Source organism: Onychostoma macrolepis, chromosome 06 (genome assembly GCF_012432095.1).
Source record: "Onychostoma macrolepis isolate SWU-2019 chromosome 06, ASM1243209v1, whole genome shotgun sequence".
NCBI lineage: Eukaryota > Metazoa > Chordata > Actinopteri > Cypriniformes > Cyprinidae > Onychostoma > Onychostoma macrolepis.
The window spans coordinates 23,500,716-23,528,288 of NC_081160.1; the positions used below are offsets into that span (position 1 = coordinate 23,500,716).

Genomic DNA, 27,573 nt, shown 5'->3' on the forward strand with positions numbered 1-27,573 from the left:
CTGTCTTGATGAATGAATAGTAGGAGAGCACAAGATAACCTAAAATTAACCAGGTAAAGAGCCTGTCATGCAGTCGTCCTGTGGAAACTCCACAGACTCACAGACGCACAAACATTCTTCACACATTACACTAAGCTAAAAGTGAAAACCACCTGATACTCCATTTGCTGTAGTGAATAAACTGTCTCCATGACAACAGTTGCATTCCAGTAACATAATCTATGAAAAATAAGAGGTCAAATACTTTATGTTGGTGGCTCTCAAGGTAGAGTCATTTCTCTGAAACACAAGCCCTAATATTGACCAAAGACTCTATGGCTGTTCACAAAACTGTTGAAGGTGGACCAAATCTATTTTTTTCTCTTACATGTGACACAGATCTGTTTTTGTTTTTGAACAATAGTAAAAAAAAAATCATCATCACACTAAAATATATGTAATATGTATAATAAATAAAAATATGAATTTTAAATTGCAATCCCCGTCACTTCCATAGGTACAAATTGATCAAAAACAAAAAATCTTGCAATTAAACATTTGGCATAAATGTCTGCTTAATAATTTACGTAATTCCACTATAGGAAGTATTGCACAGAAAGGGGCAAAAGCAATAAAATGTTAATTTATTAATACATTATATTATATTCTCAAATGTTATACTTGTTTAGACAAGTGATAACAGATGATCTTCTGATTTTGCAACAAAATACATTATGATATCATCTTAAATTTGCATTAAATCACCAGTCACCTCTTTAGAAGTGTCTAATATGGTCCACATTTTAAGTCATGTGAACAACCTCTAACAGACGCTTGTGTCAGTTTATGCAAAACAACACTTATACAGTAAGATATCTCTCTATATTCAGACTCCCAGCAGAGTCCAGAGTTATGAGCAAACAAGTTTGACTTTGTTTTTGTAACACGTGCAGAGCCAGACATTTAAATACTTCTGACAAACTCGCACATGGGTCAGTTAAGACCACTGATAGTCGATCTGTATCATCTACTGTAGCTCTCTCTAACACAAGCACAGTAAATCCAGCCCAGAGCATAATATTACTGGAGCATAACCAACAAGACCAGACGGAACAGAATACAGCAATACCACCAGTCACAAGTCAAAGTTGTGTGTGACAGACAGCGAGAATGAGACCTGTTATTATTAGCTGTATTATTTTCGCTATTCCTTCTATATTAAAAATAGTAGTGGGACCATAAGATCACACAGACACTAATCATCTCATCACTTGTTCAATTGGAAACTATTAGACTTAAGTTACACTGGGCAGAAGCGAATACTACATTTTAATGTCATACTGCATTGTGCCCGCAACATTGCAGTCAAGTGAGCAAAGTTAATAATCAAACAAGCGCTGTGCCCTCCCTCGTATGAATCTATTAGCTGCTTCTTTATAGCAAATCAATACATTCAGATGGTTCATTTCAATGAACATGATTAAAAGCAATATTTTTTTCTTATATTAAAAATATTGTTGTTTTATTAGTTATATCTAGGTTGTGTGTCAAATGAACATTGCTAAGACAAAATAAATGAATACTACTACCATTCAAAAGTTTGGTGTTGGTAAGACTTGATTCATTTAAGTAATATATTTCTGTGATTTGGTGCTCAAGAAAAAAATATTATTATTATTATTATTATTCATAATGTTAAAAACAGTTGTGCTGCTGAATATTTCTGTAGAAAACATGATACTTTTTTAAAAGCACAGCATTTTTTTTAAATTAATCTTTTTTAACATTATAAATGTCTTTATTGTGCCAAGTTTAATGTGTCTTTGCTGTATAAAAAAAATTACCCCATAAACTAGTGTATAAACTGACAGTTTGTACTTAATATTTAATATTGCATTAAATATTAAAATATTGAAATATAGTAGCAAATTTTTAATTGCTTGAAATGCAGCTGAACTACTTTTTTAATAGAAGATTTACTAATTTAAACCTAGAGAAGATTGTAGCTTCAGAAGATACCCACTGCTATAAGGTCACCAGAACACTAATAATAACACTTGTTGAAATATATTTTACTTTATTACTGGAAAAGGGCTTGATGATCCATCAAGCATGTACAAACAAACCTTCACGGAGTTTGGCATTTCCCGTAATGTCTGTGCTTGTGTGATCGCTGTGACATTAGTCTACGGCCTACAGTTTGTTTGAATTCAAAAGGTGGATCTAATGGGATGAAAGGGCTGTCATTTAGTTGGATGTTTTGCCGTAATAGCTGACTCATTCAACAACACTGTCAGTAAAAGGGATTAAAGAGTCTTCAAAGTGAGAACTACCGGAAACTACCCTCTTTTTTTTGCAGTAATATTTATGCCAGCTCTTGTTGAGTCAACAACCCTGCCTGGCATCCAGTGGTTTGCTCATTATTGCCTGAGAGCACCATTAAAAAGAGTGATGCAGAGCCTTTGCCACCTTGCTTTGGTTTTATGTATGCAGCTTAGTGAACAGACTTACAATAAATTGTGCTTTTCTGCCTTCAGGAAATCTTCAGTGAAAGCTAAATACAGAGCAGGATTTCTCTCATCTCCTAATAAGTGTTTCAAATCTATTTTGGCTATTATTTAGGAGCAATTGTATAAACATATTATAGCATGGAAGTGTCCTTAAAGGGATAGTTCACCCAAAAATTTTAATTACCCCATGATTTACACACCCTTAAGCCATTCTAGGGGTATATGACTTTCTTTTTTCAGATGAATACAATCGGAGTTATATAAAAAAATGTCCTGGCTCTTCCAAGCTTTATAATGGCAATGAATGGGGTTTAGCCCAAAAAACTACATCCGTACATCATAAAAAGTGCTCTACACAGCTCCGGGGGGTTAATAAAGGTCTTCTGGAGTGAATCGATGAGTCTGTGTAAGAAAAAATTAAAGTAAGTGGCGCTCCAACAAATGAAGTAGCGTAAGCTTGGTGAGAATATGCTAGTCTCGCGAGAATCAAGTTTTGTTTAAAGCAAAGGAAAATGTGTGTCTTCTTGGCTTATATTGAAATCTTCTGACATTTTTCTTTTCAAATCCTTGTTTTGCACTTCTAATTTGTGACCAGTGTTTTGTTTTACTCTCTCCTCTGCATTTTCGCGTTCACCACCGTGTTCGCCTTCGCCATCCGCTGGAACGCCACTCTCTCGTGAATGCGTGTACGACAGTTAGCGGAAGCTAGAGATTATTAGTGGTGCAACGGATCACAAAACTCACGGTTCGGATCATACTACGGATTGGATCATATTTCGGATCAGCAAAAAAGTTTGCTTTCCATTCATTACTAAAAGCTTACTTTAAGTACTTCTATACCCCAGCAGAAACTACTAGCTTAACTACTAAAGTCAGTAATAAAACAAGAACAATTACACAAATTACAAGCATAGTTGAACAGCCTACGACATAAAATTATAAATAAAGACAGTAACAGTAGTATTCAGGCGTAGAAATGTAAAAATTAAGTGTAAACACAATAATGCTTACTGCATAAGTTAAATACAGATGATTAGCAGACAGAAGCAGGTATTATAGGCTGCTGTCTCTTTAAGACTAAATGCACGGACCTAATACTGACACACATCCGGTTTCTTTCTCAGCTGTATACGTTAACTTAAGACATAACCGACTGTGTTTACCAGAATACTTGCCAAAACGGGTATTTTAACATAACTTTGTGTGTATGTATCCATCCATTGAGGTGTTATCTGAAACGCGGTATCTGAATTGCGCCTCTCTCTCTCTCTCTGCGTGTGAGTGCTTCAGTGTGTGCAGCAGCGGCTGAGCACTGAATGGTCTGAAATTGCTTGAATGTGTAAATGATAAACTTTCACTCAATGATGGTTAAACTTAACAGTTAATCTGCGAATCACATGCATGCCGAACTGTGGGGACTGGTCCGTACGGATCATGGATCATCTACGATCCGTTGCAACCCTAGAGATTATGGTTATAGTTTTCTTACACAAATGCATCGATTCACTTCACAAGGCCTTTATTAACCCCCAAGAACAGTACCTTTTATGGAGAATGGATGCAGTTTGTTGGGCTTCAAAATTTAAAACCCATTCACTACCATTATAAAGCTTGGAAGAGCCAGGATATTTTTTTTTAAATATAACTCTGACTGTATTTGTCTGAAAGAAAAAAAAGTCATATAGACCTATGATGGCTTGAGGGTGAGTACATTATGGAGTAATTTTTATTTTTGGGTGAACTATACCTTAAACATTGGTAAAGGTAATGGTAAAGGCATATTTTTAATGACGCTTTCCTGAAACGCATTTTAAAATGCCTAGAAAACTATATGTAAGGCATTCACTGATCTGTTTAGCCGATCAATGGAAGATGGATGCAGCATTCAGGAACCTGTCTGAAAACCATCAATTTGTTTGGTGTCACTAGTGACCAGTGATGGGATAAACGGCGTTATAAATAAACGGCGTTACTAACGGCGTTATTTTTTCAGTAACGAGTAATCAAACGAATTACTGTTTCCCCCGTTACCGTTACTGACAATAAAATGCGGCGTTACTACAATTTATCATAATATTATTATCATTTAATTTTTCAGTTTCTCTGAATGGACGCACAGTGTAGCTGTATTTGACGTACCGTAAACTCTAGTAGGCGCACGGCTCGCCGTCGCTTTTTTCACACGCGCAAAGAAAGATACAGAGCGAGATTTCATAACATCTTTCATAACATGCAGAATTGACGCGCTACATGTAAACGATATTCTTTGTTGTATTTTCCTGTCAAAATAACGGAGTTCCTTTTGGAATTCTTCAGCTTTTATCTAATAATTTTATTCTAATTACTAAAGTTCTATCATCATATAATGCTAAATTATCATAATATCATATTATAATGCTTAACTGACTGATGCTAAGGTGTCAGATAAAAAAAAAAAAACTGTACCGTTTTACAAACATAAGCTTTTATATATATATATATATATAATTGCTTGATAATATTTACAATAATATATTGAATTTGATAGGTGTCTCTCACATTGTCCTACAGGAATATTAAAATAGATTAGTGTACAATGTTTTATAATAAAAATGTATTCTATTTAGTGTCCATTTCATTCATTTAATATCGGGGGCACACAAGTTATTTGACATATTTGAATTTTTATTTAAAAAAAAAAAAAAAAAAGTAATGCAATAGTTACTTTCCCTGGTAATTAGTTACTTTTATAATGATGTAACTCAGTTACTATTTGTGAGAAGTAACTAGTAACTATAACTAATTACTTTTTTAAAGTAACGTGCCCAACACTGCTAGTGACACAGAAATTGCACACTTCACCTTTAAAATGATAGTTCACTGAAAATAAAATTTCAGTCATTTACTCATCTCAACTTATGTTACCTTAAGCTCATTCTCTTTCGTATGTGAAACATAAAAAGGTTTTTAAGAATATCTGAGCTGCTTTCTTCCATTTAATGGAGAATAATGGCTGTCCAAAAATAACATGAAAGCACCTTGACAGTAATGCATGCCACATGTATGCTATATTTCACACTTTCTGATGGAAGTTTGAACAATGTGGGTGAGAATATAATTTTTTTGTTTGTTTGAATTTCTGGAAAAAAAAGTATTCCTTAAATGTTTTCATGGCCACCCCATTAAACTGACATTGTCTATTTTTGTATAAATAAGTTTTGAATAAAAATTTATTTTATTTTGTGTGTGTGTGTGTATATATATATATATATATATATATATATATATATATATATATATATATATATATATATATATATATATATATATATATTACTGTGAGATTGATTTACTTTAAGTTCCAGCAGAGCTTTACTCGTGCACATAGCTGAAAGAGTTGGCCTCTCCGTGCCAAACACGTGTGAGCTACATCTCAGTATTCCTTGAAAGGCAAGCAGACACAGAGAGAAAGAGCTGGAACGGAAGAACAGGATGAGTGATGATCACAAACACTATTCCTTCTGTTAATCTGCACTTCCTGAGGCTGTGTCTATGCAAAGACAACATCTAAAGTCACAAAGGTATAGCCTAACATGAACCAGATTGAACATGAACACAGCTATGGCAGTTGCTATGGTAAAGTGCCAAATCCTGCTATTCTTAGGTGAGCTATCAATGCTGCAAACATTTGTTTGGTTGTATGTAGAGCATGTTAAGACAGATGGCCCCTGCAGCCAGTCTGGATCACTGCCAGTGAAGCCATTATACTTCAGACAGGACATCAAATAAAAGAGGACCTGCACATGCTCACACACAAAATACAAAAACAGCAGGGTGACAGGTGACCTTGATGTGCATTAAATCACACTGATACACACAAGGACAGACCACTAACTTTATATATCACTGCAAGTGGAACAAAATGGTAAAGAAACCCCCAAATAAAATAAATAATTTAACTTTGCATTAATTAAGACAATAAGTCATTATTGTAGATGCACAGAATGATTTTCATTTACAGTTATAATAGTTTGAAGTTAAAAATGCCTTAATGGTGGACTTGTTTTTCATAAACATTCAGCTTTTTGGACATTACTGCAGAGAAAGTAATGTAATTTGATGCTAAATTTTTGAAATCTCATCTTAGATGGCCCGAGAATAAGTACATTTTCTGCTAATTTATTTATTTTTGTTATGAAAATGATGGCACAATGCAGAAAAAAAAAAGTGTAATTACTTAATTTAAGCAAAACATTATTCCATATATTTCTTTTGATTTTGGGATAAAACATGAACCCATGTCTTCATACGATTTACATATAAGGAATTCCAAACACTGCAAGACTAGACAGAACTGTCATTAGAAGATACTTCTGCAAGACTAAAGGAGAGTCTTTATCTGTCTCGTAGTCCCGTCAGCATCTTTCTCACGTGTTATTATGTGCGTCCTGTCTGAGCGCATCTCTGTCATGCTGTCCATCCAGCAAAACATGTCTGGCTAGTCAACTAAATTTTGATTTGTAAGGACTCTCTACTTTTTAAATGACACCACTGGCTACTGAAAAACAGATCAGATGTAAGCCAGGGAACTAGTAGTAAATATAAAAAAATAAAAAAGCTAGCAAAATGATTTTTTTTTTTTTTTTTTTAAATCTCTGTAATGGTGATGAGGCAATTTTTTTTGCAATTACAAACCATAGTTGCAATTTCTAACCATAGTTTTCCAGCCCGTGGCCACATTTATGTACTCTAACCTATAAAAACACACTCAGGCTACAGGGAAAGGGGGAATAATCTTGACCTTTAACCTATTTCCAACTCCCTCTTCACTCTTTGATGCCTAAATATTGTTGTTCATTTAAAACAATAAACAGAAACTTCCTGTAATTTTTAAACCAGGAAAAAAAAACAAGATCAAGGAAGGCTAAAATGTAAGATGGGTGGGGTGCTGTTTCAGTTATAATTAACAATTTAATGATGCTGGGGTTTTTTCTATTTATTTAAGAACAAGTAAACACACTCACAGATTACTGCTGGAGTCCAATAAAGCAGGTGGAAGCGTACAGCATTTCTGTTGAAGGAAGAGAAATATTTTCCTTATTGAGATTAATATTGTGCTGTAATTAGTTTAGTAGCATAAAAACATACAAGATAAGACAAGAATGATATGAAAACAGTGGCATATCCTTATATATAAAGCACCATAAATGAACCTCATACTGAGGTGCATTTTTGTTTGCTTTATGACAATAACTCCACTGACAATAACAAAAACAGAGCAATACAGGAAAGGGAGTCAGACAACATACAGTATAAGACTGCAAAACACTTTATTATCTACATTGATGGCTTAATAATTCAAGACCTGGGCTGACTTGGAAGAAAGTAACTAGACAGTGTTGTTATTTATTTTGTGTGTGGGGGAACTTGTATTACCCACACAACATAAAATTTCACAAATACAGAAATGAATACAGTGTTGTTGCTGTTAAATAAAACTAATACTAGATATTGGAAAAATTTAAGAATTAAAAATGGGAAATGTTGCCTTTGCAACTGAGTTGGTTCTAAAATTCCTAAAACTAAAACTGAAATAAAAATAAATTAAAGCTAAATGTCAATGTTGGATTCATTCTTTTTGTCAACTTCTTTTCTTTCATTTAGGACTGGTTTTGTGTTTCTATTTGCATCTGATTAATCGTAGGCCTCATTTATCCGAAAGTAGGCACCTCATTTTTTCAATGAAGAAAGCATATTTTATGAATAATTTTCACAATATGAGATAAAAAATTATGAAAGTTTGCACTGTTTCTCACACTAGTGAGCTATAATGTTTAATTAGGAAGTTTGCTTTTAAATGCTTTATTTTGCACAAAATTGCAAAAAGTCACACTTGTGGTGTTCCCCTCCAAACAATTGCTTATAAATCTGTCATTATGCTATATTATCACCAAATATTGGATTCAATCTTTGTCAACTTGTTTTCTTTCATCTTTTTTCAAATTGCACAAAGTCACACTTGTCAAAAACGGCCAGCCATTGAAAGTGGATGGGGAAGAATGAAAGTAAGAGAAACAACTAGTGTTCAGGAGCATGTTGTGCTTGCAAACGTAAAGGCCTTGGACCTGTGCGTGTGTGGATGCATGTATACTCACGCTATCACACACACACACACCTATGCATACGATCTATTGTATTACACCTGTTTCACCCTGAACTGCATGCAATATGTTTTTATGAATCTGATATTATAACTCTCTCTCTCTCTCTCTCACACACACACATTCAAACTGCCTTGTCTTTAGCCTGCATTGACTTCAAAAGAATCTTTTCTTACACCACATATTCTAGACAAAACATTGTGACAATAGGTTTTGAGGCTTTCGTGTTCTCACAGAGTAGACGAAAGTTTACAAATAAACGCTAGAGCATACAAATGCCTCACAGTGCCTTGCTCGTCATTCACACGAGGAAGGGACAACTGAAGATGAATCTTACAGCATTACATGCATTGAAAGATATATTGGAAGAGGAAAACATCACTGAACAAGCTGAAAACCTTGCAACTACTGAAGAGGAGCAATCTTCTGATTATGAGGGACCAGCTGAAGTTGATGTAACGTTCTGGTCGAAGGATGGAAAAAAGATTATTTTGAAGTCAATGCAGGCCAAAGACAAGGCAGTTTGCATGCAGTTCAGGGTAGAATGAAATAAGTGTAATACAATAGTTTGTATGCATGGATGTGAAAGAACTTTTCATTGAAAACCAGAAGGTTCTTTGGGGAATGAAAATGGTTCTTCTACCTTAAAAACGTTTTTAAGGGATGTTTACACAACTTTTTTCACTCAAAAAATGAGGTGCCTATTTTCGGATAAATGAGGGTTACGATTAATCAGATGCAAATAGAAACACAAAACCAGTCCTAAATGTAAGAAAACAAGCTGACAAAAAGAAAGAATCCAATATTTGGTGATAATATAGCAAAATGAGAGATTTATAAGCAATTGTTTGGAGTCCGGTCATTTTTGACCGGGAACACCACAAGTGTGACTTTTTGCAATTTTGTACAAAGTAAAAGCATTTAAAAGCAAACTTCCTAATTAAACATTAAAGCACACTAGTGTGATAAACAGTGCTAATTTTCATAATTTTTTTTATCTCATATTGTGAAAATTATTCATAAAAAATGATTTTTTTCACTCAAAAAACGAGGTACCTACTCTCAGATAAATGAGGGTTACGATTAATCAGATGCAAATATAAACACAAAACCAGTCCTAAATGAAAGAAAACAAGTTGACAAAAAGAATGAATCCAACATTTAGTGATAATATAGCATAATGACAGATTTATAAGCAGTTGTTTGGAGTCCGGTCATTTTTGACCGGGAACACCACAAGTGTGACAGGAGTCCAAACACAACCAGAGGGTTAAAAATTTTAAAAAAAAACTTAAATAAATAAAAGCTCATTTAAAATATTAATAAATACTACTACAGTACATAGTACATATGTACATATATAATACTAAAATAGCTATATAACAAGTAGTATTCCACACATTGACTGCTGAGTTGAGCAGGTTATAATGAATGTTTATTCAAGCGATGTGGTGTAAGTTTCAACGCTTTACCAACACAGACAGAGCTAATCATATCAACATAAATGGACTAAAAATACTCTCTTCCTGGATGAGAACATCCCACAATGCCTTACACCATAAAAACAAGGGTGACTAACAGCTCCATGTATGTCAGAACTATCTGCCTGGCACTGATACTACATTACAACTATGTTTATGCCACTGCAAGATATCCAAGGGTCATAAAGAACCATAAAGCTTTTAATGAGAACTCAGTGGGGGACTGGACAATGAAACTGGAGACATTTTATGATGCAGCCAGTTCTTCTGGAACATACTGTCCAAACTGAGTAATAACTTACAATATTTCTCAATTAATTGTGTCCTGCACTCTCCTAACAACCAAAATAAAAATGCAGACACCCGATGCCATATCTACAAGTTGGAACATTAGAGAACATATACCGGTCTCACGTGTCAAATTAATGGTTCATCGGGTTCAGTGACTTCTGGAGATTATGAGTAAAAATAAATTAGGGAGCAGCTTCAATAAGCAGCCGCAAAGACATACAGTACAGAATGCCAAATACGAGAGCTTGACTGACAAGAACGTAATGATCGATTTAACATGAACAACAGAAGATGTTTCTGTGTGCGAGAGAGACTCTGTGGAGATGAAGCAGTAGCTTTGGGATTTGACTGACCGGTCTTTAGTTACGTAATACCAGCTTCCAAAATGGGTTTCTGTGAATTTGTGTGTGTGTGCTAAATGTGAATCATTGGACTCTAAAGACATGTTTGCACGTGTCGCACAGGTGGGTCAATTCTATTAAAAGTGAAAGTCCACATATTGGATCTGAAATCTTTCTTGTAGAGGTTACAATTCTTATCAACTAGAATAATGCATTCCACGGAATTGAACCAATTTAATAATTAATCTCAACTGATTTATGACTATACATCATCACAAGCATATCACAATAACATCAAAGACAACACATCCCTGCAAGTAATAATAAATACAGAAGAAAATAAGAACATAATTAAATTTTAAAACTTTGCTTACAATTTACTCACCCTCAGGCCATCCAAGATAAAGAAGAGTTTGTTTCTTTATCAGAACATATCTGGAGAAATTTAGCATTACATTTTGTTTTTTGGTATAAGCAATGTTTTCAATTTAAAACACATTAATGATGGACTTGTTTCTTACAGCTTTTTGCTTCAAGTGACCTTAATTGATGGACTGGAGTTGTGTGGGTTACTTGTGGATTATTTTATCAGCTGTTTGGACTCTCATTCTGATGGCACCCATTCACTGCAGTGGATCCATTGGTGAGAAAGTAATGTATTTTTTTTTTTTTCAAAATCTGTGCTGACGAATAAAGAAATTCATCTACATCTTGGTAGATGGCCTGAGGGTGAGTAAATTATAAGCAAATTTTCATTTTTGGGTGAACTATTCCTTTAACTTCTTATAAATATTAAGCGTAGAGGTTTTAAACATAGGAGAAAAACAATTGAGATATTATATTGCATTTACGATATTTTATCAAGAAATATTTCAATACAATACATAAATAAACAAATACATATACCCAGAAGAGTAGACATTTGTGCTGAAAACATGAAATGTCAAAAAATAGACTTCGACTGAGCAATGTTTAAGATCCAGCCAACTTTAGAAAAAACGCTGGAACGTTTATCCTGTTATGTTATGGTAGCCTATGTAACAGACCAAACATTTAGGCCAAGCAGCAGTAGCATATTGTGAGGCACAAAGAGGTCTGCAGTCAGTTGAGCTGTATATATACAGTATAGGTACTGTACCGTCATGTCATTCTGCAGTCCAGCAACTTCTATGCTTTTATGGTCAGCACATGTTTCAATGGCCTCTCTCGCGTTTTCCACGAGGTAAGACTACTGAATTGTTGAACAACATCGCCCTCTGCCGCAATTACAGCAAAACCGCAGGGGCGATTAAATGAACTAAAACATAGAGCGATATCGTCAGACCATGTACTCCATACATAACCGGAGAGTGGAAGACCAATATACAGCACTCGGAGTAGTAGTAGTTTTATTGGCTTTGCCTCTGCATACCACTTTTCTTCTTACTTTTTTTTTTACATAGCTTATGCCTGTTGACGTAAAAAGTTTACTTCTCAGCACTCTGAGGTGAGGAAAAAGATTTGCCGAAACCCGGGATCGAACCAGGGACCTTTAGATCTTCAGTCTAACGCTCTCCCAACTGAGCTATTTCGGCTTGTGATGTAACGGTTGTATGCGTTTGTATTTAGGGTCTTTGGTTAAAGTCATGTATTGATACATTGTGATTATGTTAGAGTTCAAAGTATTAAGTATATTAAGTACACAATATTTACATGCAGTATTTTACGTGATTTGTTTGATAGAACTAGTCAACTCGTAATTTATATTTGCTTTAGTACAGCAAAACACCTGATTATGACTGAAGGGTGATGATTGAAGAAAACGATTGATTGAAATATGGTTGGATGTTATTTAGCTTCTTTTGGTATTAATGTATTCGCACAGGAAAAGTACAAGCATTTTTGCAAGGGTTAATATAATAAAATAAGGCCATATGAACAAGGAAAACCAAGAGAAAGAATAAATAAATGAATAAACGATACGAAACTAAGAGGTCATAACGTTTACGTAGTGAATCTATGAGCAACACACACATGGGAATGTGTGCTTGTTGCCTGATTCAGTCAACATGGGATTTATCCTTCTGCTAGTTATTCCACCCACACGAATCTCTCTCTCTCTCTCTCTCTCTCTCTCTCTTTTCCTGTCCTCCAAGGTGACTTTCCCCTTGCAAAGGCAGCTCTTCTTTGTTCTTATGCAAGTCTGGAGAAGAGAGGAGTGAGGACAGAACGAAGGAGCAGAAAGCAAGGCACAGACAGTGATAAAAAGAAGAAAGATGACGACAGTGAGTGGAACAGATGAGATTAAAAAAGATGCATGCGTGAGAGAGAGAATGGTGGGAGAGGAAGCAAGAGAGATTTTAATGAATACATAGCAGTATTTTCATGTTGCATACAGTAAGAGAAAAATATTTCCCACCCACTCTCTCTCTTTCTCATTTTCTCTCCTTGCTCATGAAGGCACACAAACAGAAGGCATCTATACTAATCAACATACTTGAGTTTTCAAAATGAAAAGGGGGAGAGTGGCAGACAAATCAAAGAGGGAGATGGGAATAAGATGCTGATTATACAACTTAATATGTAATATATAAATGTTGATTAAGTACATAACTTTTCCTCATTTGGAAATAAATGAACCATTGCAAATAGGTCATTTGAATGCACACATAATAATTGCCTCAATTCGATGTTTGTACATAGGCATGTGCATCCTCACATTTGTTTTTCTGAATAATAATGAATTAGCTTAATAAAATAAAATAGCTGTGACTTTATGCATTTAGCATAACCGCTCATAAATTAGTACCAACAGTATGAGCACTTACAAAAGAAATATGGTATTTTTGAAATACCTTTGAATAAAGTGTACACTACTATTCAACAATTTGAAGTAAGTTTTTTCTCCTTTTTATAAAATATAGTAATAGTTTTATTCAGCAAATATACTTTAAATTAATCAAAAGTAACTGTAAAGTATTGAACGGTAGTGTAATTACATGCATGAATTTGGTAATCATTCAAAAAGTCATTGCACCACAGTAACATAGTACTACCACAATATTTTGGGTAATTCTTACTTACATATTATGAAAGCACACACTACAATTTCATATTTGCAGTGGTAGGGTGATGCAAAATAATTCTTATTAGATTAAGTAAAAGTAGAAGCAAGGTCTTATTGACCTACATTAACATGTGTGGTCAGAGTTCTTTACATGTCTATTAAGACAGGCATCTACATCTGTGTGCAGGACCCCGTCCCCATTATTGGCCCTCCAATTATTAGGCTCCTGCAAATGTCAGCGTGTGTCATCAAACATTAATAAGTGTTAATACGATCAGACTTCACTAGTGGAGTGCAGCCTCTATCACCGATAATGAGGAATGATAGTCTCCCATTCTCTACACACATATTGGCTGAACCGCAACCAACTCTTTAAAGATTAATAACATTTAAGGTCTCTGAATCAGGCAGAGAGAGAGTTTGAAAGGCTACCATTTCACTGATTGAACAGGTACTTTATTGAGTATCCCTCATATGGCATTTGATCTTCTGTGTGAGACTGCAAACGCTGACAGAGACACAGGAGGTTCTTAATTGCCTGTTTGACTTTTATCAACTGGGATGAAGTCAGTCAACCTTTCTCAGCATGTACTAATTGTATATATTAAAGCAGCCTGCACTTCTTAATAAATTCACGTAATGAAAAGACACTACCATACACCAATTAACTATCAGAGCAAGTGGCTCAGACTGATGTTAATTATTCAGAACAACAAACTTTTTTAATCAGAATGAATCAAAATACAGATTAGTTTTTGCGTCTTCATACTGGCCTAACAAACACCAAATTCTTTGGGAAAGAGCAGGAAAACCCAGAGTGGATTCAAAATTGCAGATTGGAGAACACTTTGCCTTCACTTGTGTTGAAACAATTTTCATTTGGCGAGAAAAAAATAATACGAACTGGCCAAATATGTAAATATGAAATGCAAGTTATATTAACTTCGATATATTTTATGTGTTGTATATGTTGTATAAAAGTAATACTTCTTCCATTATAAAATCAAATATGTATACATGAAATTTTATATGCTTTTCTATAAGAAGTATGAATTTTGACAGTTGTGGTTGGGAACAAACAAAGCAAACAAGCAAAGAGGCTGAATCTTTTTATTACTGTAATTCAGACTTATTGCTCCTCTATTGTAAAGTAATACAATACCCATCTGAAACTGAAATAATATACAGCACTGACAAGATATACATATACAGGACACAAATCAAATAAATAAATTTCGACTTTGTAAAAGTTGTTTTGTCAACTGATCGAACCAGTATGCATGCCCTTGGTAGAGCCGAATTCAAATTGGCTGCAGTTTCAAACCACAGAAATATTAGTGACTATTTACATCCCTGATCATATAAATTAATAAACACAATGATAAATCTATTGCCCTCTAGACTATCAGTGAGAAGGACAATGTAAAATATGTGCACATGTATGTGTACTGGTGGATAGACGGTTACTTTTTACACCACACAATGAATGCCAATAAATTGGGATTAATTTATATGGAAATTATGCGATGCATAACCTGGATTTGGAATTTATTGCACATGGCCTCTGGCAGACTCACACCTGTAGGTACACTCTCTCAATCTCGCTCTTTTCCCCTAGCACCATGGGAATATTTGTGCTCTACTGGTTAATTAGACAGTGCCCTGTTGACCTCAGAGTTTAGTGTGCTTTCGAAACCCTGTGCTGATTAGTTGCCAATGATACTACACACTCGTGGACAATAGAGACCTACCGACATCTTTTAATTTCCTTTATAGAGGTGAGTTTGTCACACATATCATCTAACATATCTAACACATTAATGGCTTCCTGCACACACCTTTTACCTACAGTCATAAATAGGCCCAGGCGGAATCTGCTGACTTTCTCTTTTTCTTTGACATTATCTGCACAGATTTGTGGGGGAAATCTGAGAAATACCACAGATAATCAGATATGGCCAAATTGCCAAACACAGTATTTGATATCCTTGATGCTGTTTTGCTGTGCTCCATTACACACTCCTCGGTTTGTTGGTAGGATGACAAAAAGTTACATTTTTAGACTAGTCTGCCTCAGCGGACTAACGGCGCACGTCAATGTCAAAATAATTGAGATGGCCAATCAAATAAAAGAAGGCTGTATTGTTAACGGAAGACAAATGCAAATTCCAGCACAATGCTTCAGTTTTAGAGGGGAAAGAATATGAAGTTTTCAGTATATTAGGCAGACGATTTAGCCTAAAGTATATTTTAGCGTATTTGAAACAAAATTTCATGGAAATTTGTATCTATTTCTCATTTTGGCAAATTAGTGGCGAATTTGTAAGTTTTGTACTCATTCATAGTTTTTTAGGGGTGCGCATTCATCCTTCCTTTTTTTCTGAAAATCATACATTTTCATGCGAATCACATTGAATGAATTCACCTCATTTTTCCATGAGACCATTTGGGATTTCCACAATTTTCGCCATCAGCATTGTCCGCTGATGTCCCGATTTTTGTGTCCGCACGGATTTGTGTGTAAACAACAGCGCATATGTGCATTATTTGAACGCTTGAAAAGATGGTGTTTATCTGTTGAAAGGCTTGTGTGCCTTTCTGTACCTGGGCCTTAAGTGATTGTGTGCCTATTAATAAAAAAAGAAAATATTTTTTGCAAATACTTCAAACAGATTACTTTACAATAAATTCTAGTTCTTCTTTCTTTTTCTTTATTCCCTTAAGTCTCTTACAAATGTTTAAAATATGGTTACGGCCTTGGATTTAAACATGTAAATATGAATGAAATATGTTAAATGGAGCTGAACATACTCATATTAGCAGCTGAAAGCATAATTAAATTATCCAAAATATTTAAATAAGTTTTGCCTCTTTGTCGCCATCTCTGTTTGAAAATCTGGAATTGCAGCTGCTGTGGAATTATCTTCCTTGCGTGGGCTGTGCTCCGGCACGGATGAATCTAATGTTTTGAGGTGAATGTGCTGCTGTCAGTCACCACACCGGTGTGGATGTTTACTGTACTTCGCAATCACAGATTCTAGCCTACGTCTTGGAATATATGACCCAAATAAAAATTTTCACCGTATATTGCCATCTGAACAAGTAAGTAACAAGTCTGCCACGTTTGTTCTGACCAACTGAGGAAAAAAGCATTACAATAAATCGTGCTACCAATGGTGATTAAATCTAATGATCGGTTAGCTCATATCACATCAAACCGTGCTAATTATTATTATTGTTATACTTTATTCTCAAATTATTAATGCTAACAACATCAGCATTGTGTGACTATGAGTATAGTGTGCATTAGCGTGTAGATTTCAATTTCTGTACAGACTAATATCTAATTGCCATTCGAATTTCATATTAAGAAATTCTTTTAACCCAAAAAGCTAATTATGCTCCCTTTCGAACTGGTTGTCTTTAAAATACAAATCTTGTGTAATCCCAGGCTATCTGTAATCAGAAGCACATTTAAAACTGGAATATAATTTAATTTAATTCACATGTGTTTCATAAACACATAATCCTTTCTGGATTAAAATCCGCCATCAACATGATACATTTAATTATTCTAACTGCTGTGAGAAAAGGCTAAACGATCCGCCACCTGCAGTTTCCTCACGTGCTTTAGCCTACTAGCCTGGACAACTTCTTTATGTTTACAGACGTGACATAATGACGCAGTACCATGCTCAAATTACCCGTACCACTCAAATTAGAAAACATTATTATAAGCTAACCGTTGTGAATTGGGCTAAAGTAAGGTGATAGTTTTGAACACTGGCTGGTTATGTGCTTGCTCAAATATTGATTTCGTATCATTTTTAACCAAAAAAAGTTACGGACTGCAGCTTTAATAAACAAACAAGAAAATGACAGACAAGTGAATGTGCACTCAGATTCCGTATGAGCCTAGTTATAAGTCACAGACACACAAACACTCACTCTCTAACAGCCTCTGTCAGGCAGCGGTCAGTAGCATCGCTGCAATCTCCCCTGTGCTTGCGGCGGATCTTGGTATTAGCGCGAATGCGAGTCTGTGTGTTTTGCGGCCGCAGCCTGCGCAGACGGGTATGCAGAACTTTGCGCAGTTTTTGCCGCGTGAATGCGTACAGCAGCGGATGTAGCACTACCGTCCAATAAGCAAGCACCAGGAAGCAGAGTCTCAGACGCTCTAGCCAATCAGAGGGCCCGATAGCCAGCATGAGAAGGGGCATGATGGAGAGAGGTGCCCAGCATAGCAGAAATGAGAGGATGATGATGACGGACATGCGAAAGACACGCCTTTGGCGTTCCCGCCGATCTCGGTGGCGCCGAACCGCTCGACGCAGAGCCAAAATGGCCGATACTGACGCTCCCACGCCCATGCTGGGCGGACCCTGAACGGGGGCAGGGCTTAGTTGAGTGGTTACTGTGGATACAGTGGGCATGGAGCTCAAAGGCGTGGCCATTGATGATGTAGCAGGGGTGGGGAGGTGAGGGCCAGTTATGACGGATACAGATGGGGCGGGACTCAAAGGCGTGACTACCATTGAAGCAGTGGGGGTGGGGCTTAAAGGTGAGGTTATCACGGATACAGTAGGGGTGGGGCTAAGTGGTGTGGTGAGCGAGGGAGTGTTCGTCTCAGTGTTGATGGTTACTGTTGTAACTGTATCTGAGGCGATAAGTGGGCCGGTCGAAAGCGGCGGTGGGGAGGTGGGTGTGTTTCTCGTCGTGTGATCCGGCGACCTCGTTGACTTTTTACGGCGTAACCAAAGGCGATGCACAGGCCGTTTGCTGTCTCGATGGGGCCTGGGCGTGCGGCCGATACGGATGCGCAGTGCCTGAAGAATTCGCGAGTATGTAAACAGCATCACAGCGAGAGAGCACAGGAACACGGGAACCTGTAGCAACAGATGAGCCTGTAGAGTTCCTCCCCACTCTGAACAAAGCACAGTGCTATTGGAGTGCACAAACACCCCCTCGCCTTGCCCTGAAACAAACCCCGCCTCCACGAACGGTAGGAGGGGCACAGCTAAAGAAACCGCCCATACTCCAACAAGTAAAATGGTGGCCCTTCGAGGCGTCAGCAGGCGATTGGCTGGCCGGACGCTGATGTCATAACGATCTAAGCTGATGAGCAGCAGGTTAAGTGCGGTGCCCACGCTGGCGAAGCTGGCTGCCGATTCGTGGAGACAGCAGAGAAGGGCGTGGTGAGGAACCGAGGCTCCGCCCAGAATGAGGAGTGTGGCAGTGATCGGCAGGCAGAGGAGACAGAGCAGCAGGTCAAGGGTGTGCAGGCTAAGCGTGACGGCATGGCTGACGGACTCCAACAGGCTGCAGTGACCACAGTATAACACCAGCACGGTCAGATTGCCACCCACTCCCAGGAGCAGCTCCAGCAGCAGCACAGCACTCACTGTAGCCCGGAAGCCGAGCCACGTCCCCTCCTGCTGAGCGAGTCCGGCCCCCACGCTATCTTCAGCCTGTAAGAGGGACAAACCGTGGCCCCCAGTGAAGCTGCCATCTGTCTCCATGGACACCATCGCCACGTGCCTTCAGGCATAGTAACGCCAGCCACTCCCACTGGCCATGATCCACCTATTCAGGTGTTTTCTTGGGGCGTTGATGAATGATTGACAGATCTATGATGGGAAGACAAAAACAGATTGAAACACATTCCTTAATGAACAGGCCAAAATGTACAGTATTTACTGGAGCAGGGCACACTGAGATCCACTGTGACCCCTTTTCCACTGACAGGGTGCCAGGCTTTTCTTATATTATGTTTATTAAACAGCATATATTTTTACAAATACTAATAAATATAAAAGACAACATTTAAATACAGTTAAAATGACTGATTTTTTTATTGTTTTAACAAAATTATTTAAGTTATTTCTATCTATCCATATTTATTTAAATACTTTAATTGTTTTATTTGAAATTTATTTTGATAAAATAATATCAAAGTTGAATATCTGCCAGTTGAATATCTGGATTTTAATACTGGTGCATACCTAGTAGTATCATAGTCAGTTACGTCATCGTCACTCATTGAAGAGCAAACACAGGCTGGGACTAAGAGAGATTCACAGATGCAACCAACCGAGCGCTGGCATCATTTTGGTGGAACAGGGGTATGACTTGTCCTTCTGAAGTGTAATAAGGTATTGATCTAGCAAGACAGGACAATAAAGATGAGTATGATGTACACGTGAGTCACACACGTGTGTGTGATTCTGCAGTCCTGCACACAGCCAAGTTTTTGTGTCCAACAAGAGAACTACTCCAGCAGATGAATTACAGCACAAAACGATGTCTCACACATGACCAAGGACACAAACGATTGCTGAAACCTTGATGAATTTGGCTATGGACACAGTAGTGTACACAGCATACTGCTTAAAGTCTGATTTAACGTGTTAAAGAAACGGTTATTTTTCTAATAATCTCAAAATCTAAAATACATGCCATTAAAACAAGCAACTCTCAAATTAGGCTGCGCAATCACAGCAGCCTGTCATTCCAAAAAAAAAAAAAAAAAACACATAAATATATAAATAAATAAATGAGTTCGACTTGAGACTGATCCCATTTCTAGGATGGTTGTTACTATGGCAACTGGTTTACAGTTTAAGAGTAGTCAAAATACAAAATTTGAGACTTTCTGCATCTGTGGCTGTTCAAGTGGGACTCAGACATTGCCTTTTGAGCACATCTGTGATAATGACCGCAGGAGGAAAGTTTTGATGTTTAACAAAATGAGACTGCAGATGGGGGGAGGGCAATACGGTTGGCGTGCCGATGCGCCCCATGCCATGCTGGTAATGAAAAGAGGTCACTGCAGTGGAACTTTTGAGTGACAGTGGAAGACATAGATTTAGGACTCCGATTCTGTGGTAGTACGGATAACTGAAGCTTGACATCTTATGCTCACAGAAGTGAGACTGAAGCAAAAATAAGCATGACTGACTTTTGTCAGAAATGGCAGATCACGGCCTTGCAAGTAAAAAACTAAGGAGTAGTGAAAGAGAGAGAGAGAAAGAGGGAGAGAATGAGAGATGAGTGGGAGGTGCAGGTGCACAGTGTGTTGTGAAATCGCTGGAGGAGTTTGTTTCTACCTCCTACCCTCTATCCATCACTGTGCTATGCTTGAGATCCATCCATCTTTCTTTAGACTAACCACGCTGGCTCAGCTCTTTCTGCCATTTATCAGACTCTATTTCATTATCGTTGTTTTCCAAGCCAATTTGGTCTGTCCACGCTGGTTTGTAGCCTGCCTGTTAAGGGAATAATTCACCCGAAAATGAAAACTCTTATTATTTACTCACCCTTATGTTATTTCATGTTCTGTGGAACACAAAATATGTTCTTCAAGGAGCTTTTTTCCATACATTGACAGATTATAGTCAGTCTCCAAAAGGAAAAGAATACTATAAAAGCAATCCATGTGAGTCGTTCTCTGTGTAGAATTTAAATGTAAGCAAAAGTAGATATTATCGAGATATTTTTGTACTTTCTGTTTCAAATTAATTTTAATACATTTTTGTCATTTTTATTATCGTTTTTTTTCTTTTTCTTTTTAAATAAGTCTGTGTAGTTTCTATTCATTTTTACTTTGAGTTTTATTTATGTTGGTACATCAAGTTAAACTAAAGAAATGTTGCTTTGGCTGCAAGCCGAAATAAAAATAAGTTTAATTTTCTTTCTGTCTTTCTTTTTTTACATAACATAAGGAGACAGTTTTTTATAGTTTCATATTTGGTTAACTATAATATCTTGTTTTTTATTTTGCATATTGAAACTTCCACATTAAGATTGGTCACATGATGATATCAAACTTGTAAAGCCTGTAAACACCAAAGTGTTCCACAGAAGAAAAAAATATTGAATGATATGACGTGAGTAAACAGTCACAAAATGTTCCTATTCCTTGTACAATAGCAGAGGCATTCGAACCACACATTTATGCAACAAATTGCACATATGCATGTGATAATGAATCTGTCGGCGTGTCTCTGTGGACAAAAGGGTCCTACAGTTGTGTGGAGTCAAAATTGATTTATAATGAGCTATATTAATAGTGGAATGAATATGCAAATCCATTAAATTTGTTTACAGACTATTTGGAAATGAGAGAGCGTGACAACACGTGAAACTACAGTCACTACAGAGGGAAGAACCAAAATAACTCCACATCTAAGGAGCTAAAATAGCTGATGATCTAGATTCCTCTTTCCTTTCAAACACATTTTTAACACTTCAGGGACACATATATACCTGCTCCACACTCCATTGTTCCTCACTGTTGCTGCTTGTCCTAAAAACAAGCTGTAGCCTTTAATCTTGTTAGAAATGTACACACACCATCTCATACATCCTCTTCTCCTTTTTCTTCCTTCAACTGGCATCTTGCCGCCTGATCTGAAGTGCATCTGAAAACCCCTTTGACTGTAATCAGTGAGAATGTGCGTGCATGTGGGAGCAAAATGATGATGATGATGGGTGTGATGAATGTCAAATGATTGACGCAGGCATATTTAACTTTTTTTCCCCTCAATAATTTGCTGGAGTCACGTGTCTCTGAGCATGTGCATGTGTCCAGTTGTGTTTGAAAGCATCAATGTGAGAGGATGATGCCCTGATGCAAATTGAACTGTCATAATAAGCAACTCATAAGCCTAAGAGTCCATTGTAACTGATAATAATGGCTATTCAAACTAATGAAAAAACACTGATTTGCAATATAGCTATTTAAATGACATCTTGAATTTCATATTCACTGGTTGACCGCAGATTACAGGCAACACATGGATTTGCTCGGTAAACAAATCGTCCGTAGTGGCGACATACCCCGCATTTGACATTGCTGCCAATTTTTTTTTTTTTTTTTGCAGTGTAAGGAATATTAGTAGTCGAGTCCAGATCAAGCGACACTGCTGATTGTCTCTTATCATTTCTATTCCCAGGCGCGCGTTGCCCAAATGTACCACTTAAACAGAGGAAAACGAATTAAGAGTGACGGTAAAATGGAACCGAATGGCAATAAAGTGAAAAGATCAATAGCCTCGTGAGTAGTGTGAAGATGCATCAAGGAGGTTTTTACTCACCTTGCCCCGCGCGCCGGGAATCCCCGCTACATTCCACTGCGGTCCGTTCAGCGCGCGCTACTCTCTTTCTCTCTCACTCTACTAGAGCGCGAGATTCCGTGGGGCTTCAGGACAGTCCGCTGTCAGGTACGTGCCCGGAATAAATGTCGCACCTTTAGTGGTGCTAAACGGTGATAGAAATCGCCCCTGTGCTTCTGTGAGTACCCACGAGTGCCACTATCCTGTATACTAGACGTACTGAACCCGCTCCCTCTGCGCTAACGCGCATACACAAACGCGCATCCACGCCGTCTGCAGTCCGCGCGATCCATACAAACCAATTTATAAGATACGGTTTCTGTGTGAACAACACGGTGTTACTATTTTTTTATTGTTTTATTTCTTTATTTTATAATAAGCATTACATTAAACGTGCGAGCTGTAAACATTAGCCTATGTAAATAAGAACACTGTAAAAAATATTGTCGAAGTCGTAAATAAAATAAAGATTATTGGAGTACGTTTTACAAGAAAATACTACTTCGGTCTTTCTACTTCAAAATTTCAATGTTACTTGCCGATTCTTTGCAATTGTTTGTGAAATTTAGCAATTTCTTTAAAAAAATTATTTAAAAAAAAAAAAAAAACATGGAGAGAAATGCAGAATATACAGAGAAAATACATTTTTATATATATTTTAACTACCCCCTCCCCCAAAAGCATCCAAAAATTTAATTACACAGACCAAGTTATTATACAAAGGCAGACATATCCACATACCCACAAATTCAAAAGCACAACATATCAATCAGTATAGAGTGAAAGGTATGCCTATTCATTACCTGTGCCGATATTTGGTTATTTTCCAGAAACTGTATAAACAGATACCAAATTTTATGGTGGTCCTTTAGTTTGCCCATTATATTGTATTGGTTGTTCTTTCCAATACAATATAATGTGCCAGATCTTTCACCCAATGATCAGTGGATGGACCTTCTATGTTTTTCCAGTAGAATTCTACTAAACATCTTGCAATAACTAGACAAAATATCATTCATTTTAGTGTTATAACCTGGTAATGATAAACGTACCGAAATAAATCCAAAGAAAGCACATATTTCAGGGGTTTCGGAATTGGTTTTGAAATAATTTAGGAAATTAGTGTCACACTTTTTGCCAGGGTGTCTTAAACACCTCACATTCCCAGATACAGTGAAAGAATGTCCCCTTATATTTTTGCCATTTGAAACATATATCTGGGATGTTTGGGTTCAACTTAATTAACTTTTTAGGGGTGACATCAGTATGCATTATTGAATCTTCATTACTGAAAATTCTTTAGAGCAAATTTGAAATAAAGCAATGAAATTTGAGTAGGCTACTAAGATCCTTATAAAACATAAGCTTTTGTAGTTCTGTTTGTAAAGGCCTAAATAGTGAATAATTTTGCTTGACATTGATATAGCTGCGAATTTGTAAGTATTTAAAACTTTAAAAATTTTAACCCTTAAATGCATGAATGTTTCACGGATGAATCTCTAACTGCTGCAATAGCAAAACAAAACAAAAAACTCTTGATATTTTAAGAACAATTACAGAAGAATAAAATAAAGCATATGTCGTTACCTTTTTGAAACTTAAAAGGGTTCAATTTGAGCAGAAGATTTTAGCTTATTCACCACATCCAGCATTAAATGGCAGTGAAATTTATATTTCATTGCATATAGTAATTGCTCTGCAGTAAAGCCATTGAAACCAGTTCAATTTTTGCTGATGATATTCGTTTGTTTTATACCTGCGGTAATTATGACTGAAACATCACGTTATCATTGTGTATCAAACAGTGCCACCTTGAGGAAAAAAGATGCATTGCACATATTGAGTCATCAGATAGGCTATATAAATATATTAGCGCAGGAAAAAATACTTACACGTTATATTTGTTATATTATTTATAATGAATAGATTGAGGAATACTAAGAAAGTTGATGTCTAACTTTAAAAAATGAAGGAGGGAGAGGGTAGAGAATGATGTCCCGGGTCGCTAAAGACCCGAGGTATGCATTTAAGGGTTAAAGGAAAATTATATCTACACCTGTTTTTTTCAGTGTATACATGTTTCCTCTATGAACTTTAATGCTCAGCACAATAACGAAAGGGCAAAGAAATTGCTTTTCAATGTCAAAATCAGTGTTACCCAATCTTTTTAAATGCAATTAACATACACTTTCCTTCCCAAGGATATTTAGTAGATATGGAAAGGGCAATTTAAAAGGCACATGTAATGATCTGAGGAAATGAGGAATGCATCCACATGAAAGCTAATTTTTCCAAATATTCACTGCACTCAAAGCCTGATTAAAACATGATATAGATTAAGACATGGTTGACCTCTGGAGCACCGCAGTGAATTTGATGCACAGCTGTCAGTGACTGCCATTACAATAAACTCATTAAAATCCACAATGACGGATTCATCTCAAGAATGAACAGAATAAAAATATAGACTGGCACTCAAACAATGTTATTAAGCAGTCATGAGAATATAAAACAAAATACCCTAACAGTTGGACTGGCTAAAATGCAGTCAATGAATAAATATGAGTAGAAATGAATATAAAAACAGTGTTTGAGTGACAGCCCTGGAGGAGTAGTAATGACTGTACATTGGCATCTTAACAAGAACGTCCAGAATCATTACTGAATCATCAGATGTGTGACTAGGATTGATGCACAAAACAAACTCCCCACCTCACCCACCTCCCAAAAAGACAACACAACACAGAGTAACACCACATTAACAGAGCGAGAGAAGAGAGAATGAAAAGACTACTGTATGTAGTTCTTTTCTAAATAAACTACAGGTGGTTACTGACCTTTCAATGAGGCTCTAGTTGACATACAAGGCATGCCAAATGTAAATCTGCACTTGCTGATATTCGTTGTTAAAATGAGAGCTCCAGCACCATTAAATTTCAGTCTTGTTTCATGTTTATATTTTCCTTTATAAATTTCAATGTTTATTTCAAGCAAATACAGAACACATGAAGAAAAGATCACTTTACAACGTATGAATGTATATTTAGAAAATGACTACTTTTTATGTGCTATTAAAACTGGCAGACAGGAAGTGCCTTGTGCAAAGAAAACTTTAAATTGCTCCAACATCACTTAAAATGAACAGGACTGTAGAATCCTTATATTATAATGGAAATAAACACTGAATATAACGAATGGAATACATGAAAACATTAAAACCAGTCAACAATATAAAAATATCTTTAAAAATAGCACCATTTGTCCAAGTTAACATGCAACATCTGATAATACAAGAACATTCATTCTCATTTTCAAGCAGATAAAAATACAGATCTACATTTACAGTACAATTTTGTACAGCATAGACTTATTCTATGAACAAGTCTAAGATGAATTTGTTAAGAATATTACAATGTGTGTTCTAGTTTCTGTTTTTAGCACCTGAGAAAATGTCAGTGGGTGTAACTATGTGACAACAAGGATTAAGTGAGAAATGAAAGATAATGTGGTATGCTGTTACTGACTGGACTTATGTACATGTGTATATATATATATATATATATATATATATATATATAACAATGTATGTAGATGAATCCAGATCGGCAGGAATATTAACAGATGTTTGGCAGCTCAACAGACACAAAATAAATAAACAAGAAAGATCTGATCAATATTTAAAATTTGCTTGTTCCGCTGAGGAAAAGGTGTTGACATCAATCTCTACCTTGATCTCTTGTGCATAATGGCAGTGTTCAACACTGAGGTTTAGCTTTTTTATATTGCTGATGAGTTAAAGATCCTCTGTTTGCAGTCAACTCTTGTCTTCAAGCCAAAACTCAATTCTACAAAACATAGAATAGACAGAATTTTGAGAAAAACACAACTGAGACAGATATCCGTAGATGCAGTGCAAAAATCACATCTCTATCCCATCCAATTTGTAATTTCTTTAGAAATATGCATTAACGCACCATTTGTTACATTTACATTTATGCATTTAGCAGATGCTTTTATCCAAAGCGACTTACATTGCATTCATTGCATGTTACAGTTTTTACATTTTATCAGCTCTTGCTTTCCCTGGGAATCAAACCCATGATCTTGGCGTTGCTAGCGCCATGCTCTACTATTTGAGCTACAGGAAAGCTTTTATCTTCAGCCTTTTCTATTAATCAGTGCGTGTTAATGTACCTTCTTATTGTTGTAGACAGAGTTTCTCACAATCTTCCTTCTGTAAAAAGCGGTTAGCGTTTCCTCCACAGCCGCTGTAGATAAAAGGTCTACAGACGCCCACCTCAGAGTTAAAGTACCAACGCAAAGTATAGTGGGAACAATTACCCTCTTCCATGGGCAAGATGCAGGAGTCTAAAAACACACATTAAAGAAAAATAATTCAATGGTTGAATGGTAAAGGATAATCTTCTTTTGTTCCATGGAATTCACTACCATTCCAAAGTTCTATCCTGAATTAATGCACATTGAACAATATGCCGAAAGACACTGTTGAAATGCACAAATGCACACAAGGCAGATTCAACTTTTAAACTTGTCATTATGGCATCTCTCTATAGTTCAAAGTGCCTCAGAGATCTGTAGAAATGTCCAGCTATTTTCTGTGGCGGGACAGCTGCTTGCAATCTCATACTAAGAGCTGTCATACAGATGAGTC

General features: G+C 36.5%; 3 protein-coding genes and 1 non-coding gene across 9 annotated transcripts in view; all 4 read right to left on the reverse strand.

The window, feature by feature from the left end:
- Positions 1–11,989, reverse strand: part of ip6k2b (inositol hexakisphosphate kinase 2b) — a 47,389-nt gene extending 35,400 nt beyond the window's left edge. Inside the window, exons 1-2 of the mRNA XM_058779474.1 lie at positions 11,881–11,989; positions 7,493–7,539 (exon numbers count right to left, since the gene is read on the reverse strand). The gene's annotated coding sequence lies outside the window, so the exon portion shown is untranslated. The remainder of the gene's footprint in view (positions 1–7,492; positions 7,540–11,880) is intronic.
- A 254-nt stretch (positions 11,990–12,243) lies between these two features.
- trnaf-gaa (transfer RNA phenylalanine (anticodon GAA)) lies at positions 12,244–12,316 on the reverse strand. Its single transcript has one exon. It is a non-coding gene; the product is annotated as a tRNA-Phe (tRNA).
- Positions 12,317–14,926: 2,610 nt separating this feature from the next.
- On the reverse strand, positions 14,927–23,134 carry LOC131542475 (G-protein coupled receptor 22). 2 transcript variants are annotated; one of them, XM_058779199.1, is made up of 3 exons: positions 22,884–23,134; positions 19,791–19,948; positions 14,927–19,415 (listed from the first exon to the last, which is right to left on the reverse strand). In XM_058779199.1, exon 3 carries the CDS (start codon positions 19,314–19,316, stop codon positions 17,733–17,735), a length of 1,584 nt encoding a protein of 527 aa, XP_058635182.1. In that variant the 5' UTR covers positions 19,317–19,415; positions 19,791–19,948; positions 22,884–23,134; the 3' UTR covers positions 14,927–17,732. The 2 variants fall into 2 exon arrangements, with proteins under 2 accessions (XP_058635182.1, XP_058635183.1); XM_058779200.1 differs by lacking the exon at positions 19,791–19,948.
- Positions 23,135–26,424: 3,290 nt separating this feature from the next.
- Positions 26,425–27,573, reverse strand: part of col7a1 (collagen, type VII, alpha 1) — a 58,993-nt gene continuing 57,844 nt past the window's right edge. For all 5 annotated transcript variants that reach the window (XM_058778900.1, XM_058778899.1, XM_058778901.1 and 2 more), the window contains 2 exons: positions 27,096–27,269; positions 26,425–26,746 (listed from right to left, as the gene is read on the reverse strand). In XM_058778900.1, coding sequence (XP_058634883.1) covers positions 27,100–27,269 — 170 coding nt within the window. In that variant the 3' untranslated portion in view covers positions 26,425–26,746; positions 27,096–27,099. The remainder of the gene's footprint in view (positions 26,747–27,095; positions 27,270–27,573) is intronic.

Excerpts from the sequence above, each read along its gene's own strand:
- LOC131542475 (XM_058779200.1), bottom strand. The coding sequence starts at position 19,316 with ATGGTGTCCATGGAGACAGATGGCAGCTTCACTGGGGGCCACGGTTTG.